The following is a 20039-nucleotide window of genomic DNA, read 5'->3' as shown; positions in this document are numbered from 1 at the left end:
GGGCAGCAGTTATCACTATTTATGTATACCTGTCTTTGAATGGCGGACGAATCTTATCAGTAGAAGCTCATTTTCCTTACGCTGGAGAGAATTAGTGCTAGGAGATGCGGTAAGGCTAGCTTACAGTCCGACGGAGAGAGGTGGAACGCGTCGCCGTGCCGACGGTCGTCGTTCACTATGCATCGAAGCGTGGCGGCGCGGCGTCCAACTAGCAGAGCACGTCTCTGTACTCCTGGCGACGGCCCGCGGTAGCCTGGACCACAACGCGCTGCGCTGCATCTCTCAACAAGGCGTCTATACCATTGAGATTGTCGTTCGAAGCATTAAACGATCATCAGAGCCTGCACGAAACACGACAGATGCATGACAGAGATAAAAAACGATGACCGCGCATTCCGGAGGACGCATTGAAAAAGTGCCAACTTCAGAACAGTGTGTTCTGTGACCCCAGTTATGTTGTAAATATACGATTGTCTTTCGCCGCCGCTGAAGTAACGACGTTTCCTCTGATCACTCGACGAATGCAAGAAGCATTGGTTGGCTGTCCGGGGCAGGTTAGTCAGAGACATGAAGCCGTGCGAAGCGTCGACAAATAAGGTGGTGCGGACGTATCAAATGACCTGCCGTCGCTTCGCTCTGTCCTGTCCAATCCAGAAGATGTGGGTTCGATCCCTACAGCTGGCTAACCTTTTCAGTGACTTTCATCTTTCATCGTTGATTTCTTAAGCAACTTGAGGCTTTGTTTGTATCTGTCCCTTCTATGTTGTTCCAGCCTCAGAACATCAGTTTCTCTCTTGCTCTGTCCTGTCGGACTATGATCAAGTGACGACGGCGAAGCCCGAGCCGTATATAGAGAGAGTTCGGCCATCTTTCGATCTTTTTGCCGCTTCACGGGCGGAGCCCGTTTTGACGTCAGAGTCGGTGTTGCACCGCCCAGAATGCCTGAATCCAAGCGAAGTCCGCTTATCAGCCAGCAGGTGGGCGCCATCTTGATGCAGTTCGCCGGCTGGTCGGCATGTATACTTTTGTCGCGCTCAATGTTATCCACTAAGGTCGCCAGCTTATCAAATGGGGGCTTTGTTACCAAACTGAAAGCAGAGCCGTTTATAGAGAGAGTTTGGCCATTAGGAGGAGCCTAACTTAAAGCGCGTCATGCGACGTCACGGCTAAGCCACCTCCCTCTCCGTGCTCTATTGTTGTCCCGTTGCCAGCCGGTCGCCGACGCCATATTGATGCTGATCGTTGTTTACGATGGAAGGCGGAAAGACACGTGCGTACATTGTCCTTCGAAAGCCCTTCGTCTTTGAACTCTTTCAGTTTGGCAACAAAGCCCCCCTTATCAGAGGCGGCTGTGGGTCATAAGCCGGCTATTCCTGTAGATTGCATTCATTGCGACAACAAAGCTGACGGACAGCATCAGTATGGCGCGCACCAGATGGCTGATAAGCGGATTCTACTTGGATTCATGCTTTTTGGGCGGCGCAACGACGACTCTGACGTCAAAATAGGCTCCACCCACGAGGCGGCAAAAGATCAAAGAATGGCCAAACTCTCCCTATAAACGGCTCTGACTGAAAGCATTCAAGGACGAAGGGGTCTCGAAGGGCTTGGTACGCACGTGCCTTACATCTTGCATCGTGACCAACGCTTTGCATCAACATGGCGTCGGGGACAGGTTGACGACTGGACAACAAGAGAGCGCGGAGAGGGAGGTCGTTCAGCCGTGACGTCGCATGACGCGGTTCAAGTTAGGCTCCTCCTAATGGCCAAACTCTCTCTATAAACGGCTCCTGCGAAACGTGGAGGGTGGTGAACTCTTGCCGACAGACGCGATACGAGACACAGAGATATACGATGACACGTAGTGAGAATGTTTTATGTCGAAACGGTGACTATATTGCTTGTGGCGAATTCGGCCGGGTGGTCATTTCATCGCAACACGAACCTCGCGGTCAGAAATTGCTTGGTCCACGCCCGCATTGGATCACGTGACCGTTACCACCCGAATATGCGTGCCAGGTTTTTATTTTTAGCCGCTTGGATCACGTTGGGGCATCGCGGTCGCTCGTCTTCGAGTTTCGTCGTCTGCTAACCCACGTGAACTTCGACGTGCGGGCCAATGCGAGCCCTCGCCACCCTTGCAGTGCGCATGTGACAACACCCGAATGACCACACGAATTTGCCGTTAGAGGGGCAGGACTTTACTGGCAGTGACGCCAGGAAACCGAAAGTGCTGGCTATAAAATTCGATTCTGAATAATTGTCCACGAATCGGGCTCAGATATCTCGCACCGTGACTGTGAGCATCCTAAGAAAGCATATTTTCGACGTTCGTCCTCTCAGTAGCACGCGCAGGGTACGAAAACAGAGATCAAGTTACGACTAACCTGTATGACGCCGCGCATTTTCAAAGCTGGTGCCCGTGACGCCAGTTCACGAGTACAGTGGACCCTCGTTATTATGACCATGGACGTTCCCGAAAATTTTGGTCATAATGCGGAACTGTCATATTAACGGGGGATGTTTGCAGAGGCTTCACTGCATTGTTCCCCAGGAGTATGGTCGTAAAGCGCGTATGTCAGATTATCGGGGGTCATATTAACGGGGGTTCACTGTATATAAAAGTTACTTGTCTATAAACTCTATATGCACTCCGCGTCAGTAATGTGGCGTTACTGCTCTTGGACACTTCGTATCTCTTGGCGTTCCAGCGTGCCAGAAGATAGTTCAGCAGCGGATGGCAGCGGCGTTAACCCCCAACAACTCGAGACCCAGCACACCCGTCGGTCACTCGGCGCTACGTACCTCAAATTACTTTGTGCCCAATGGTTTCCCTCGCGAGCCCGCCTCGCAACCAGCCTCGGCTACGGCGGCGCTCATCAACAGCTACAACTCCTTGCACGGTGGTGCGAGCACGAACGCCGCGCTCAAGGTGAGGCCTGATCTTTCTTTCTTTTTTCTTTTTTAGATGGGAAATTCTCTGCGAAATTTAGATGGGTGTATTTCTTTTGAAACCATTAAAAATAATATTTCAAAAATAAACGCATAAGTATACCCACTGTTAAAAATATATGTTCCAGAATATACGCTTAAAAATCAACGCACAAAAATAATTGCCGAAATATCCCCGTTTAAATAAAAATGATAAGGAATCCATGGTTAAGAATATATCGTTCAAAATAAATCGTTTCAGAATCCCCCCAAATCCACTCTACAGTTGCTGGAGTCATGTGGTATGGCTCAAATCAAGGTGAACTGCAAGCAAGGGGCTTAAACTAACCTCGCATGGCCAAACTAGCCTAAACTATCCAAAACTAGCCGAAACCAAACTAAACTAACCTAACATAACATGATATAACCCAGCGTAAATTGCAATCAGTCCGCCTCCGTGCTAGATGGTGAGGGGATTTTGAAACAGTTTATTTTTAATGGTGGTTTATTAAACGGCGATCTCTAAGCGGGGATAGTAAGCGGTTTATTTTAGGAGATATATTTTTAACCGTGTATTTTTTAAGCAGATTATTCTTGAATGTTTTATTCTTAAACGTTTATTCTTAATGGTGTATTTCGGGGTCCCCCCATTTAGGTGAGCTAAAGGGGTGTCATTTTGCCTGGCGTTTATTCGTGTTTCTGTTATTCGTGTCTGTTGTGTCTGCCTGTCTGTCGTGTCTGTCTGTCTGTTATTCGTGTTCACTCGTGTGTCTTATGTTACATCGAGCTGTTTTATTTTACCAGTACAGTGAAATGATGAACATGCAAACTAACATGCCTTTCCAGGCACTGTGTTACGTATTTTTTTTTTCTTACGTTTGCTGCGTCCATGTTGATGTGCGTTACCTAGCAGTGTCGCTCTTAAAGGGACTATGAAACGATTCTTGTTTCTAATTGTTAAAATAGATGTTTCTGCGCTCATTACGGAATGATCTTGGGCGGTTTTTATCCAAGAGAATTTAAACAGTGGCAAAGGGTGCGGCTCCGCGCCGTAGCGAGCGTCGGTAGGAGGGTAGTGCGGAGAAACTTGACAATAGGGCCCGGCTACGTCACCCGTGAAATCACTGTTCCCCGCGTGGTACACCCGTACCGACAACTCAGGAAAAGGCGAGCCGTGTATAAAACCAACTTCGAACCAAATTCCCCATTGACCACCTGTACTTCGGGACGTGTTAGCTCCGCCCACAAATAGAAAGACGCCCGTGATTGGTTTAGACGGGCACACATGATCCCTCCGAGACGCAAAGTAGCGCGCGCTCGCGCGCTTCAAACTGTTGCTCCTAGACGGAAGATGTTTGGAAAATACTCGTCGGAGCCGACGTTGCTTAGAGCACATTTGCATACTTTTAAAGTAAATGCGTAAGACACTATTCTGCTTCATCGTCCGCCATGTTCTCGTATGCCCCACTCCTATTAATGTGCGAACTACATATACCCCATTTTCAGGAGCGGGAATAGACCTCTATCACAGAAACGTCATCATGACGTTCGTAGACAGACTGAAACCGAAACCAATCTGAAGGGGGAGGGCTGGCTTCCACGAATGGACACTCGTTCGCTGCCTTCTATTGAAAGAAAAGTAGGGCCGAAGGTCGCGTCCCTTTCAGGGACCATCGTAATCCCCTAAAGACTGTGGCTTTCGGGCGCGACCTTGTTCTCCCCCCCCCCCCCCCCCCAGCTTCGAGCGTAGTTCAACTCTACCAAATTGATGGCGCTGCGGAACACTATGACGTCATTTGTTTACAAACAGGGAGAGGTCTATTCCAGCATACTCTCAACGTCCGGCACCTGCTCTTATGTATTCCATGAATAGAAGCCTAACTACTCCACCATTTCGCGTCGGATTTTCGATGCCGTGGTCAGTGGTCAACGGGGAATCGAATGACACTCAGAGGCGGATTCGGACCCTCGGTTTGGGGAGGTTTCTTTGTCGGAGCGCGTAGCGGGGGAGGGGAGAGAAGGAACTCCAATAAATAAGCTGACGTTTTTTTTGGGGGGGGGGCGATCGCCCGACTGCTCCTCCCCCCCTTGGATCCGCCACCGATGACACTATAGGTTTGAAATCGACTGGAAGAGATATACGACCGTCCCTTTAACAGAACGGCACACAACTGGGAAAAATTTCTGGTGTACGAGATTCCTGACTGAAAGAACCGTTTTGGGCAAAAGAAAAAAGAAAACAAGGAAATAACAAAGAAAAAAAGGGGGTGTACAGGAAATTTCATAGTCCCTTTAATAACAGGGTGGCCACTATCGCGAAATCCGTGACTGCATCTCCTCAACGTCGGTGCAGCGAGAGATCCAGAAGTACGAGAAGGCCGAGCGCTGCGTGGGCGGACCACCGGAGTCGGCCCCTGTACCACCGTCCAAAGAGCAACCTCCCCGAGAATTCACCACCCCTTGCTCGACGCCGACGACGGCGAGGAAGACGCGACGGAGGTCCAACCTTTTCACGGTAAACAGCAGCAGTTTTACGGTCCTCCTTCCTGGTCGTATAAGTTCCCGCTTTTATGGAGTTACAAAACCGCTCCCCACGGGCTGTGGATGGGCTCGTATAGGGGATATTGGTGCAGCTGGGCGCGAGAGTGATCCGCGATTCTTTGTGCGAGGCAGTCACGTTCTTGCTGGCACGCAGCACTCGCGTAACTTGATTCTGAATAAATAATTAAAGCAGTCACAGGAAATGTGACATCAACTATAGGTACTAACATCTGCGAAGTATCCGACGTTGTATATCCGTAGCTTCCTCGTTCGTCCTTTCTTCCCCTCAATGAAGACCGAAACGCTAACGGCATTCCGGGACATCCCACGTATATCCCATGGATGTCCAGGTATCCCCGTTCGTTCGTTCTTCCTTTCTTTTCCGTCGATGAAGACCGAAACGCCAATGGCGTTCCGGGACATCCCACATATATCCCATGGATGTCCAGATATTCAGGACGTTCGCGACCTTGTAGACATGTCCCAGGGATATGAATGGTGTACTGGGTAAGGGAGTTCGAGTGGATCGGAAGGTGTTCCGGTAACCGTTATGAAAACAACGACATGCCAGTCGCCTTTGAAGTGACCAATATCAAGTTCTTAGCGTTTGGTTTGACAGCTTACTTTGTCGTAACGCTCTAGGGCTAGAATTGGGGAGACTAGGCGATATCGACAAATCGCGCACGCGCTCCATCTTTTGCGCTTATTGTCATGAGAAAGAGAGAACTGCGAGTTTCAGTACACCGGGGGGGATTCTACGAACGCCGTGCGCAGCCCTATATACCCAACGCGCTCAGTGTACTCCGTTCCTCATACTCCGGTACTTCTACGCGCCCAGGCGAAGTTTTCAAGGCCGCTTATTCGTTTTCGGGCCGCCCTTTCCTCTATACGTCATGGAGCAGGAGCAGCGCTTACGCGCTCCGACCCCGCAAGCTGGAGCGCGAGAGTTCACCGAGAGCGCCATGCACGCTCCGGAGTGACACCGTTTGGTAAAAAGGAGCGTGCTCCCGGCGCTCATTTGACTTCGCTCCCAGCCACTTGAAAGGAACGGCGTGATTGGCTTATGTTTTCGGAACCATTATCGTGAATATCTTCTGATCTACACAAAATACACCATTGCGATCAGTAAAGTACGTTGGGAAGGCGAGGCACTGAGACTGGGTGGGAATGTTCTTGGTGAGGACAGAGTCGATGTACGTACTATATTGCGAGTCTCTTGGCCTCTGCCTCGCGTTCCCTAACTCTCGGATCTTCTCGACTTCGTCTCATCGCAACCGCTTTGCCAATGCGCGTTGGGCTGTTTCTTTGGTCGATCTGCTAGGCTGTTCGCGTGCTCCAGCCGTGCGCCGAGCCCTGAACTCCCACAACAGCACGCTCCTAGCCAACCATTATCCCGAGTGACATCGTTCTTTCCCCTGATTTGCTGAAAACTGGGGGCGTACGCCATTTTTGTGGCACTATATGCAGCTCATAATTGCCACAAAAATGGCGGACGCCCCCCCTCCGCCCCCCCGTTTTCATCAAATCAAGGGGATGAACCTTGTCATCCGGGATTATGGTTGGCTAGGAGCCTGCTATGCGGTGAAGGTCTTTTTAGGGTGTACGCACTCTTCGTCTTCGTGGTCGCCCCATAGCGTCTGATACGCTTATACTGACGGCGCTCGCATCCCGCACGGCTGCTGTTTTCTTTCGTTTTCCTTTTAATGTGTCAGCATTAGAAGCTGCGTTTCAAGGAAAAGTGTCTGTGTCGATCTGTGGTCAAAACATGAAGAGGCCAGTACGCCGCGTGAGAGAGGAGGAGGGCAGTTGAGAGTAAGGGAAAGTAGGGGAAGAGTTGGAGCGGAAGCCAATGTACGCCCGCCGCGGCGGGCGACGTCACGGAGAGGAGCACGTCTGCGGAAGCGGTCTTGGCGGCCCGCCAGATACGCGGGCGAGTCTGAACTTGTGGTTGCTCAAGGCGTGTATGGTATGAATTCAGGTACATAATGGAGTGTGAACCGAGTACGAGTGCCGGGCCAAGCAGGCGCCGAAAGAAGAATGATTCTGAGTGAAGGCGACGAGCTGCCGAGACCCAGGAACAACGCAAGCAACGTCACGCAGCGGATGCCGATGCGCGGTGTCGAAAGCGTGTGAACGAGACGGAGGAAGAGTGAAAGCAGCGTTTCGAATTACGCCGCCGGCGCGGAAGAAGTCATGCGCCGCTGTTGTGGCTGTGCAGTTAGTAACAGTTAGTGATAGTTAGGGGTGGATAGTGGTACCGTCGGCTCAATGCTAACGCATCTGCTCTCGATTAGCTGCTGCGCCAACCAGTGGAGCGCCAAACAAAATATTCTGGACCACGACACCGTGACCTTCCGAAAAGCTTTCTCATACGCTGTAAAAAGCTTTTCTCGTTTCGTTTTCGCTGACCTTGACACCTCGCGGGCTGTGCGCCGTGAGAGGGGAAAACGCGATAGCAATAACGCTTTGATTTGGTGATTATGAATAAGAAATCGGAGCGATTGGAGACTTTCGCAAATCAAACTAGCCTGACTTGGTGAATAGACATGACTTCGTTTTCTTCCCTCTGATTAGAGCGAGATAAGCTACGTTCTGACAAAAGTGATAAGCACCAGATTGTCCGCAATGGTGTATGACCAGCGTGTGACGTATTTTTTTATATTATTTCAGCCACTCAAGAAGGCAGATGAAGATAAGAAGTTGCGAAATGGAGAAATGGGTAGCGGACGTGTCATTCCTATCAGGCAGGTCAGTGTGCTGCAGGGATATTTGAAATGAGGCTCTGCAGATCGTGCTGATTGCGCGCAAGGTCCGAAAGTTGTTCATAGCTGCCATTACACGCGCAGTTTTATATTACAGTAAGACCCGACTGTACAATCTCGGTTATAACGATATCCGTTGTAACGATCTCGGTTATAACGATCTCGGTTATAACGATATCAGTTATAACCATCTCGTCTGTAACGGATTGGGATAAGACTATCTCAGGCAACACGATTTTCCACTATTTTTTTTTTCTCATTCATCAACAGTCATTGGTGCTTTTTTTGTAGTGTTCCCTTGCATGATACAATTTTTCGGATTTGTTTGCATTACCACGAAAATCAGATTTGAGGTTTTACTTCATTTCATCACGACTGCACTGCTGAGACGTCATGTGATTTCATCATAGGGAGCAGTAGTTTCGGTGCCACAAAGCCACACAAAAATATGTTCAAAACCTTCCAAGCTGTCTTTAGCCTCAAGTCTCCCTCCGCTCACCACACTGATGACGATCGCCTGCACGGAATGAGAACAGACTCAACAGTGCTCGTGCTAAAATGACAAAGTCTTTGGTGCTGTTCTGATTTGGTACAACAAACACCTATAACTGGTGGAAAAATATGATGCATTAACAGTTAACAAATAAAACAACATACACATTGAAGGTAGTAACTGGAGAAGATTCACAGCCTGTTTGTTTGAGTTACTTAACAGTTCTCGGAGCTTTCTGGATATATAAACTAGCTCAAGCAGCTTTGAACGAGTGGGTTGATGAGAATTGCATGATGCAATACAGAAAAGAAGCTGCACACTATGCAGTACATCTAAACGAGCATATTCACTAAAAAAAACGACAGTATTCACTCAAACTCAGATCATGAAATAACATTTAAAAGCAGGGTGGCTGTGCTGAGTAGGGACAGAATTTTTTAAAATAGGGAAATTACTTTTGTTTCGATAAGAATAAATGGGGATATATAATACATAGGACATATATAATACATGAATATTTTAGGCCAAATGGGCCACTTTGTAGTCTGAATTTGATTTCACTGATGAACTTTTTAATTATGAAGGATAAAAATTTGGCACAATAACATCTACTCTTTGGCGCTCCAATGCTGTTTTCAGAAAAGTGATTGAGGCAATGTAATGCGATGAAATGGCCCTGGAGATAAAGACAGATTTGGTGGTCATTTTGTCATTCTGCCAGAAGTGTATTTTTTCACTTGCCTTTAAATGTTAGTAGAAACAGCTGCTGCAGTGCTCTCTGTGGCAATAAAAATGTTTAACTTGCAGAAACAGCAATAAGAAAAAGAACAAAGAAGGTTGAGGATTCATGACAAAGCCTCAAACACACCTTACTTCTTGCCCTCAGATGACACTTTTTTTTTTTTTTGCTGTGCATGCATTTGTCCACGCTGTGAGTCGGTTGAGCTCTGCGAAATTCATGGCGCAGGAGGGATAACACACACACACACACATGACACAACCATCCAACGGCAGTGTTCTAAACTACAAAATTTCAGTCTTGGTATTTCATAGTTTCTCTCGGTATTTCATCTTTGAGTTGTGGAAAAGCAGGGCGACTTAAAATCTTGCACCTAGTGAGAGATGCAAATATCTGGACTTTCTCAAGATAATTGCTGTGTTCATCAATAGTTACTGGATTAACCTGGAAAGTCTCACCAGGAGAAACATGCATTTTTTTACTGCCTCGCAATACGTTGCTTTTTTTTCTCTCTGCAGGGATACTTGTACAAAAAGAGTGTCAAGGCACTCAACAAAGAGTGGAAGAAAAAATATGTTACATTGACGAGTGACGGAAGGCTAACCTATCACCCCAGCCTTCACGTAAGTGAATGTTTTGAATGTTTCAGTTTTAATATTTGTTACTTTCTGCTTTTACTTCACGTCAACCTAGTCCTTTTCCTTTTTTTTCACCATGACTTTGTCATTTCTAGGATGCATGGGTGGCAGTGGTTTTTATATGTCGTACAGTTACAGTCGGTGCTGTGTATATAACGATATTGACGGGAACCTGAAATACGATCGTTATGTCAGAATATCGTTACACGATCTTTCGCGAAACTGATCGCGAAACACGATCTTTTAGGATCACGTCAACAATGTAGAACGGGACAAGTAGGACAGTTACCGCTGGACATGTACGTCTGTTGAAAGCACGAAAGCGTATTATCCAGCTGTAGATTGGTCTTGTGTCGAAAGCTTTTCCAAGGACAGCATAACGATACTACATGAGGCTCCGTCCATTGCTTGTCGCCCGTTGTCGTAGTCATCATCGTTCTTAGTATTGGAACAGCTATGTCCATTAGAACGTGCCCCGTCTACGGGTAATCCGTTGACACTCATGCCTCAGTGGAAAGGAGAAGGCGCCGTATAGTTGACAGCGTAAGACGTCACATGGAGGCGTACGTAACTCCTGGTCGCTCGCGTCTGTCGCGTCCGCTCACACTTTCATTCTGTACGTTCACAAAGGAGCCAGAACGATAGGAGAGGGAACAACCTCCTCAACTTCTCGCGAGCCTTTTCCACCCTTTCGTAGTCGCGCGCCCTGCAACACTCGCATCTAATCCAGTCAGTCATGCGCGGATAAACGCACTACGTTCTCACTTTACAGCCTGGTCCGCACTTTTGCGTTTCAATGCGTCCGTCAGCGAACCGACGCAAGCCCCTTGAAAAGCGACGGACGCATAGGTTCGTAAAGTTAAATTTTCGGACGGAGCGACGCAGGAAACCCCGGTCGTTGCCCCGGTAACCGTGCCGCCGCGTGCTCTTATCTTCTTTTACTTCACATCACGAGTCGGCTGTAAGCCGTTCCTCGTAGAGTATCGTCGGAAAAGTGCGGCCCAGGATTAACGCTCAAGGAGGCTAAGGCTCTTGAAAACGGCAGTGTGATTTGTTTTCAGTGACAAGGTGTGCTCTTGCATTTCGATTTTCGCTTTTTACCGGCCGCCGGGAGAATTGTGATCGCTATATGCGTGCGAGCGGTTTCGCGGCGATCGTTATATCGATATCTTATTTACAAGTACTCGAATGGGTGAGCTGACGGAGACCAACAGTTTGATCGTAATATCGGAGTTATCGTTATATCGAAGGTCGTAGTAAACCGGCTCGACTTAATTCGAATTTTACGCTCGGTTTCTGGCAAAGCCATGTATGTTTTCACTGTAGGAAACTCCCGGTTATTCGAACATACGAACGCGCTTTATGCGAACGAGATTGCCCAGCTGGCCCGTCACACGCTGTGCTCACAGCATCGCTGCCCACCACATCATTGTCCATCATTCAACATCTCATCACATCATAACCCTTCACTCAGCATCGTCGTCACGTCACAGCTCATCACCCAACATCACATGATGTGATGGTGAACGATGTCCATGATTGCCATCATGAATGGATTTGCCAATCCGTGCTGTTTTGTATTATGTAGCTAACTGAAACCGTCAATAGCCTGGAAGGCTGTCCATAAACTGTGATCGGCATGCTTCTTCAAAAACATGCAGGACTACATGGACGACGTTCATGGGAAAGAGATTCCCCTGATGCACACGACCGTGAAAATTCCGGGCCAGAAACCCAGAGGCTCACGGGCAGCGACAGGAAACAGTACACTGGTGAACGATGTGGCGACTGATATCGGCACACTCTCCTTGGCCGGAGGTATGCTAAGACATTTCATGTTTGAATTTGGTGGGCTTCTGATTGTCGGTGCGTTATTATTACTTTTTTTGCCATTTACTGCGTATGCCATTTAAAAAAAGAACTATTCAAAGTATGTTTCACATTCATTAAGGTGTTTCTTCATCTGGGAGGTGAAGTCAGTCAGAAGTTAGTCTGGGAAGTGAAGCAGAGGGTGTTTGTAGTTTCGATTTTTTCTTATCCACATATTCACTCACTGTCTAAGCCTTGGCAAACTTCTTCTCGTATTGTATAGGACCAGAGGTGGTTGGAAATGGAATATTGTAACGCTTTCCTAACCTGACTAACATTACTAAGGGATGCAGTTTGGTGGTGATTTGAACTTTTATCGAGCTACCATTTCTGTTGTCTGTCCAATCAGATGTATCACTAACATTCACACCATGGTGATGATCTGAAAAAAAAAAAGCTTTGTCTTGGAGGATGTAGTATTTGTTACACGAATACACTTAGCTAAGCAGTTTTTGGCACAGAGCGGTGAAATGGATTTGAACGCTCGTCTCTTGCTTTCAATAACCAACAGTGTGCACAAGAAGTGGATGTTGACTAACCTTGTCTTGCTGTGTGTTCTTAGTGTGCAGTGAAACCTCGCTGACGTGATCTCGGGTTACACGATTTTCTACGTGATATGATTCGTTTTTTGCTCCTCTTCAGCAATGGCTTCGTTGTTGTGCTTTCGTACATTACAATTTTTTTCTGGTTGATACGTTTTTCCTTTGTTGTTCCCATGGAAACTGTGAACACGTGCCATGTTGAGGTTTCACTGCACTTGATTGTCGGTGCACGATTTCATGTTGGCGCATGCAACATTAAAACCGAGAGGTTCCTTAGGAAACAGTGCTTTCTAGTGAGTTCTGTGGCATGCAGTTGATCGGTTGGTGCATGTGCGGTTTGGCGGTTAGGGATGGATGGAAAGGTTACCAGAAAGTGCTTTTGGGAACTGGAGATGGGGGTGGGGGATATGTTTATTAAGAAAAAGAAAGGAAAGGTACTGGAGATGGGTTCCTTAAACTAGGTATATCTAGCTTTCAACCATCTTTCATTGGAAATCAAAGAAAGGGATTACAGTCGGACCTCGTTTTATGAACCTTCGATATACGAATTCCCTCAACTTACGAACGACTCCACAGGGAACCAAACTTCTTCCGTGTATTTTGACCTCGTTCTACGAACCCTCGATATCCGAACTATGAACGGATTATTAGGGAACGGACCCAAAGTAGCCAAACCATTCTGACCTCGATATACGAACGGGCGTTATGAACGTACAGAGGACAGGCCAATGGACCGGAGGAGAATGAAAGTTCCTCTGCACATGCTGCCAAGGTCAAACATACAATGTCCCAACGCCACTACGTTCCACAAACATGATTCACCATTTCCTGAAAGAATAATTCGGGCGTTTACAGCCGAATGGTTGTGAGTTTGGACCAGGTCTCCGAGATGGAAACATCTTGCCATTCCAAGAGAAGGCGTTCAGTCCTGACAGCCGGTGACAAGCGTGATATTTGCCGTTGGAAACAGTCTCATCCGCTCGCGATACGGTACTTTGAGGACCGGGTGGATGAGCCAAGTGTCAGACTTCTGTCATCTCTTCTAAACAGGATAGACCCTGCAGAAAGTATGGTGAAAAGCACAATTACGCAGTATTTTCAAAAATAAAACTTATCCAAATCAATTTCCCGTGGTTTTGTGAGGTATTTGTGCACTGCACACCTCGGACCTCGATTTACGAATACCTCGATTTACGAACGATTTTCTGAGAAACGAAGGGCGTTCGTAAAGCGAGGTTTGACTGTATGTGCTTTTGAAACACAATAATGACTGAGTGTCACATATAGTCCACCGATAAACCGATTACATACCTAGGCTTTGTGCTACAGTCACCAGTCGATTTGCCCACCACGGGAAATACACTCGACCCGAGTTTATCCGGACGGCTCCTTTTCCTGTGAAAATGTCCGGATAGCGGGGGAACCGGATAAGTGAAGCACGATAATCCAGAGTGATCCTAAAACGACATCCTTATTGACCATTACACAGAAAACTATCCATTGTCATCTGTTTCATTCTAATACGCGCATCCAGTTCTTGCAAACCTTTGCTAATGGCATTAACTTGCGAAATGTTGTTCTATTGCTCGAAAAATACTAATGCTGTTCTCAGTGCCGCCCGCGCATTTTCTACTGTCACAGCTGGTGAATCCACCGCTTTCATCATCAGATTCTTCTGAAACACTCTCGGAAGCGACGACACTGACGATGTCGTCATCTGTGATTGCAGCGCAGGGGTCCTCGTTGCGGACCTTCTCAGTCTGAAATGACCAGGCTGCTCAGTGGATTACTTTTGTGTAACGTGCAAATTGGGAAAGGGAGAAAATTCTTCCTAGCAACACCCTCTTTGTGTCAGTAAAAAGGAGGCCACGACCAGGGTTCGCGACCTCGGTTGACCAGGTGTGGGCCAAGTGTCCTTCCTGGACAATGACCGGAAAACTGAAGCCGATTGTTGGGTATTAGTCACTTCTGTTCCATGGAATTCTTGTCCGAGTCCGGAAGCTGAAGTCTGGATAAACGAGGGCGGAATACATGGGGAGAAATCCGTCCCCCATGCTTTTTTGTCCGGATAGGGCAGGATCCGGATAAATGAAGTCCTGATAAACGCGGGTCGACTGTACAAGCAACAATGGAAAGCGTCAGAAAATGAAACGAGTACGAAGCAGTGACAGAAATAAATTCGTTGTTTCCTCGCAAATAACCAGTCTAACGTTGTTTTTGTAGTTAATTGCCAACGCACGAATAAAAATACAAAATTATGTTGGCGCAACGTCGGTCACAAATCGGCAGCATGTCGAAATGATGTCGGCCCAATATCCTGACGCGACATCGGCCCAGCTCTTGGCGGTGTAGCTAAGTATATGTTGGGCCGATGTCTGGGGTGTCGGCAGGAGCACATCGGTTCGACGTCGGCCCGACATCGGGGTGCTGCTTCGGGCGCACAGCTCACGCAACATTCGCCCCAAGCGGGTGGGATCGAACCATACACCTCTCCACAGCCCGTTCTTAGGCACCTTGATGCTTGTACCCAAGCAGCACAACATCTGTGCCCAGTATTGGTCCAATATTGGCAATGCTGGCCCAACATTGGTCCAAGATTTGACCAATAATGGGCCTATATTGCGAAGATTGGTCCAAGATTGGGCCAATAATTGGCCTCTATTGCCAACATTGGTCCAAGATTGGACCAATAATGGACCTCTATTGCCAACATTGGGCCATTATTGGACCATGATGCTGTGCTGCTTGGGTATTTGTCCATTGTCTGTTTCAGCCTCAGAACCGTTACTTTCCGTCATGTTCACCAGATGCTGTTGCCTTGTACTGGTGTTGTATGTGTGTGTGAGAGAGAGAGAAGAAATGTGGGAGAGAATGTAAAGGGTGTGAGTGCTTGTCCCATTGATCGATCATTGTGTGTGTCATCATTGTCGAGGCCCCTTGGTAAGCCGTCGGAAAACAACAGATATCCAGCGTAACGTAATTGGTTAGTGCACTCGACAGGCAGTCGAGAGGTGCGCGGTTCGATTCCCACCGTTGGCAGGCTCATTTTCGACGACTTCAGTTGTTCATGTTCATAGGCACATTGACGCTTGTGTTGTCTCTGTCTGTTGTGTGTTTCAGGCTCAGAGCCGTTAAAGTGTAAATTTTGATATAACGAACGAGATTACATATTCTACAACCACCACCTGCTGCCACTAAGCGCTTGTGCACCTGTTGGTCATTGAAGCAGGACCAGTATATGGCAAGTTTCGTGAGAGAGAAGTTGACTATCCTAGGGAGGGTAGGCGATGCCCTTCCACCTCGGGTGACGATCCAGCACAGTTGCTTTGTTCAGGTATGCATTGTTCAGGTTGCTATGTTCAGGTATCCTCTGTTGCACTGGAACCGTTTCTATTGCCTACTATTGACTGGGAGTGTGCTGCACAGTGTCACACGCTTATAAATTCGTGGTTTCAATGAATACGAAGCTGCAGACATGTACCACAGGTGACTGCATTGGGTTGCTGCCCTGAAAACCTAGGAACGGCTTGGAGCATATGTCACATTTATGTTGCCTACTTGCTGTACTTTTGCTGGTACCACCTAGTTGTTAACATACCCTGGTGTACGTTAATAATATTTAAAGGAGCGTGGTAGAACTAAAAAAACGTATGCCAAGAGGAGTAGAAATGAAGACAAGATGCCCTGGGATATGCATTCACACAAAAAGTATGACAGCAGCGCGCTGTTTTGGTGTGCCAGAGAGATTTAAAACTCACTTATCAGGAAAGCTCCTTCCCTCAACTTCCTTGGTTACTATCTACTAACTTATCTACATGTGAAACATAACAGCTCTGTGACAGTTTGTGGATGGTCGATCCTTTTTTTAGTCCTGTTGTGCGGATGTGCAACCTACTGCACCTGAGCATGAAGGAACAGAAGGTTGACATAATGTAATACTGACAAGAGACTCTTCTCTTGTCGATAGTGCTGCATTATGTCAGCCCTGTCATTGGAACCAGTTGATGGTACAGCGAAGTTGTCTGAATCACTTGCTCTAGGTAACGCAGACAAAAAAGGAAAAAATAACACCATCTTGTATTTTTCTTCATTGATTAAGATGCCTACATGGCCAAGGGCATTGCAATATAGGGGTATTATAAATTTACAAGTGAATAAAGATAACGTTTTTCATGTAAAAGATGGTTAGTTCCACTGATGTGAACCTGCGTTCGCTTAAAGAAAATTGTGTCACAACCGCCTAGAAAATCGGCGTTTCAGGTGAGGTTACATGCTTTCAAGAACCAGTAGCCAAGGCTTTCCCTTCCCTGATATCAGAGCTTGATGCCGAAGTTGATTCTAGAGTTTGTCTCACCAACTACGACGTGTAGATATTAATTTCACGAAATTAATGTAATTAATTTTATGTTATATTAATATGCTACCAGTTTTATAAGAGGTGGTTCCGTTAGGCTTTGTTGACACAGCATTTCTCTATGTCCCAGGCAGAACAAATGCCTCTCCTTCTGGGTGTGTGGGTGCCAGTGTTCCAAACACATTGTTCTATGCGTGAAGTTAAGGTTGACCTTCCTATGCTCCAGGCATGCTGAACGGCAGCGAGACTCAGTTGATACCTGCTGTCCCCAACACCAATCCAATGCTTTCCAAGCTAGACACACCAATTGTCAAGAAACGACACAGAAGGATGAAGAGCACGGGAGCCAAAACATTCGAGGCTATGGAAGGTATGACAAATGTGCATGAAAATATGACTTGAATGGAGCTTGTAGCCTCTGCTGGAGTGGCCCTCATCTGGTGGTGGATCAACGTTAGTGGGTACAAAGGCAAATATAAGATGTTTAGTATAAGCCTGTCACAAGGGAATTAAGTGTAATTTCCAGCAAATGACATTCAGACTGAATAAGACTGAAATGACATTCAGACTGAATAAGACTGAAATGACATTCAGACTGAATCTCATTTGTTCATGTCGTGTAGGGCTACACAGTGGGGAAAAAACGCAATTTTTCATAGGATCGCCGCCATGATAATACGAGAATATAGTCGGGTATATGAGATTAAAGAGATATGAGGTTTAAAAAAATGAGAGTAAAGACATTCACTTGCTGCACGTTCTTTTTCCCTTTAAGATTCGGATGGCTATGAGTTCATCATCGTGTCACTGGACAACAAGCAGTGGCAGTTTGATGCATCAAATGGAGATGTAAGCCTTTTCTCCTTTTCGTATAACATTTTCATTATGATTCCATTATTTCTTTTACTTTCGAGCCATGAATGCTTTAAATGAGTGCCATATAGTCTGTGCTTTTCTACGATTCAGGCTGAATAGAGAGTTTTAAAATAAGATACCCAAATGCCTTACGGAATAAGGAGTAACAGAAATAAAGGCATTGTTACTGTACATGCACAGAAGCCATACAAAATACTTGCTGATCCCTATTCTAAAAGTCTCTATTAACAAGCTTTCACATGCTTGTTACTTTTCGTGCAGTTCAACCTGCCATTTCATTTACGCCGCGGCGGAACACGCCGTTGATGCAGCTATGTGCATTGTCGATGCAACCGAGGATGCTGTTGACATCGCGCAAATGGCAAATACATACAGTAAACCGTCGTTAACTCGAAGTCTTAAAAATGTGGAAAAATCCGAGATAAGCAGGGTTTTGAGATATGGAAACTTCTAAAATTTTCGGTTTAATGATCATACACTGTAAAAATTATGCATTTCAGTAAACTTACTTTCACAACGGAACGACAATTACACAAAATGACAACTTATAAATTCGAAACCAATCATGGTCGATCCATCGGTCGATCCGACGGAAATGCGCTAGCATTAAAATTTGAAAACCCTTTAGGAGCTCCGCTTCACAATGCTGCACAGCCATTCACACGACTCTACACAATGCTGACGCAAGTCAGCATTCGCAACCGAACGGGCTTACGCAGGTTCAACTTGGCGGGGCCGTCTCGCAGCCTTTCGCCGCCGCTCCTCCGCACAGCTTTCATAACCCATGGCGCGCCCACGCAGACACTTCTGAACCTGTCAACCACCACAGCTGCACTGGCGAGTGCCGATGCACCGGCGCTGTGGCCGCGTCGCACTCTCCACCCGCCCTATCCTTCCCTCTCCACTCGCCCTATCCTTCCCTCTCCACTCACCACGCATGCACGCCGCACCGTGGCTACAGACAGACCACGCCGCGATTCTTGCGTAGCGAGGACTATAATGCTAAAATCGCAAGTTGAAATCACTTGGCATTGGAAAACATTGGCATTGTTGGTGTTGAAAACATTCAATGTCAATATTATGTTAACATTATGTTTTTGGACACTATAAAATTGGTAAAATCAGCATACTTTGTCTATGTTGTCACTGAAGGAGTTACGGTGTCTCATACTGACTGTGGTGGGGGTTTTCTTGACCATGCATAATTTGACTGGAGATAATTCGAGTTGCTCAAAAACAGGTCAATCGAATTCAGTGTATTGACGCATTCTGCATTTCTTTGTTCAGGATCGAGAAGGCTGGGTATCTGCAATAGAGCAACAGATTTTAAGTAGCTTGCAAGGCAATGAAAGCACAAAGGCGAAGGTATGTTCCAAGTTCAATGCTGAGCTTTCCTGTTACAATGTGTCAGTACTTTCTGTTCTTCCTCCAGAAAATCCCAAATTAGATCAAATCAAATCGTTCTTGTTTCGTGACAAGGGAATTCTTTGGATTCCTTAGCTGTTCATCCTTGGTTTTTGTCATATTTATGGTTGAGTTTCTTGACAGGGTCGCATGAACAGCATTGTTGACACTGCGTCTCTACAGGCAATCCGAACGGGTGTACCTGGGAATTCCCACTGTGCTGACTGTGATACTCCACGTGAGTGTTTCCGTGAATCGTTTACACCGGGCGGGGGTAAAAATCGAGCTTTATAGTATGAGGACCTGTAAAATGAAGTAATATGGGCTGGTATTCTGTGAAAGGGCCACTTTTCATGTGGAGGCGAATCGAAAGCTCCTCTCACATTTCGATTAACTCGAGAGGGAGTGCTGAGTGTGAATTATGACAAGGGGAGAATAGGCATATACTGGTGTCATCAGTGTGTGTCTGTTCTTGTCATCCCTAGTCTCAGTGTTTTACCATCAAGAGTTTTGTATTCATCCATAACCTGTGCTTTTCCGAGTTCAGTTTTCAGGCTTTTCGGACCTTTACACAGAGCAATAATGTTGCAAATCGAAGTGTAATAACACGTGTTACCTCGTTTAGTCATACATAAGGCACCGGTCTTCAGTTATAAGGCCTTCTACTGTACGGTTTTCGGCATTTTTTTCTTTGTCCTTGATAGAGCCATAGTATCACAGCTTAGTCCTAAATTTTAGTACTTCCTCATGCATTTACTGCGATGACATTGCCTGATTGTATGACACAGTGAATAACGCCACCTGATGGAGTATTATCTATCCACTCAGAAATGTTACAAGTAGTTTTCATCATAGTTCAAGGCAGGGGAGGCACAATAATGGCACAAACG

The 20039-nt window shown here is 46.6% G+C and overlaps 1 protein-coding gene across 2 annotated transcripts in view; it reads left to right on the top strand.

Annotated features, from left to right (window-relative positions):
* LOC135386313 (centaurin-gamma-1A-like) overlaps positions 1-20039 on the top strand; it is an 84660-nt gene that overhangs the window by 56686 nt on the left and 7935 nt on the right. For both annotated transcript variants that reach the window (XM_064616153.1, XM_064616152.1), the window contains exons 7-16: positions 2712-2932; positions 5234-5446; positions 8143-8220; positions 9985-10089; positions 11766-11922; positions 15742-15849; positions 17096-17239; positions 17645-17718; positions 19033-19110; positions 19294-19387. In XM_064616153.1, the coding sequence (XP_064472223.1) occupies positions 2712-2932; positions 5234-5446; positions 8143-8220; positions 9985-10089; positions 11766-11922; positions 15742-15849; positions 17096-17239; positions 17645-17718; positions 19033-19110; positions 19294-19387 (1272 nt within the window). The remainder of the gene's footprint in view (positions 1-2711; positions 2933-5233; positions 5447-8142; positions 8221-9984; positions 10090-11765; positions 11923-15741; positions 15850-17095; positions 17240-17644; positions 17719-19032; positions 19111-19293; positions 19388-20039) is intronic.

This window comes from Ornithodoros turicata, chromosome 2 (genome assembly GCF_037126465.1).
Source record: "Ornithodoros turicata isolate Travis chromosome 2, ASM3712646v1, whole genome shotgun sequence".
Classification (NCBI taxonomy): domain Eukaryota; kingdom Metazoa; phylum Arthropoda; class Arachnida; order Ixodida; family Argasidae; genus Ornithodoros; species Ornithodoros turicata.
This window is presented reverse-complemented; position numbering and strand designations above follow the sequence as displayed.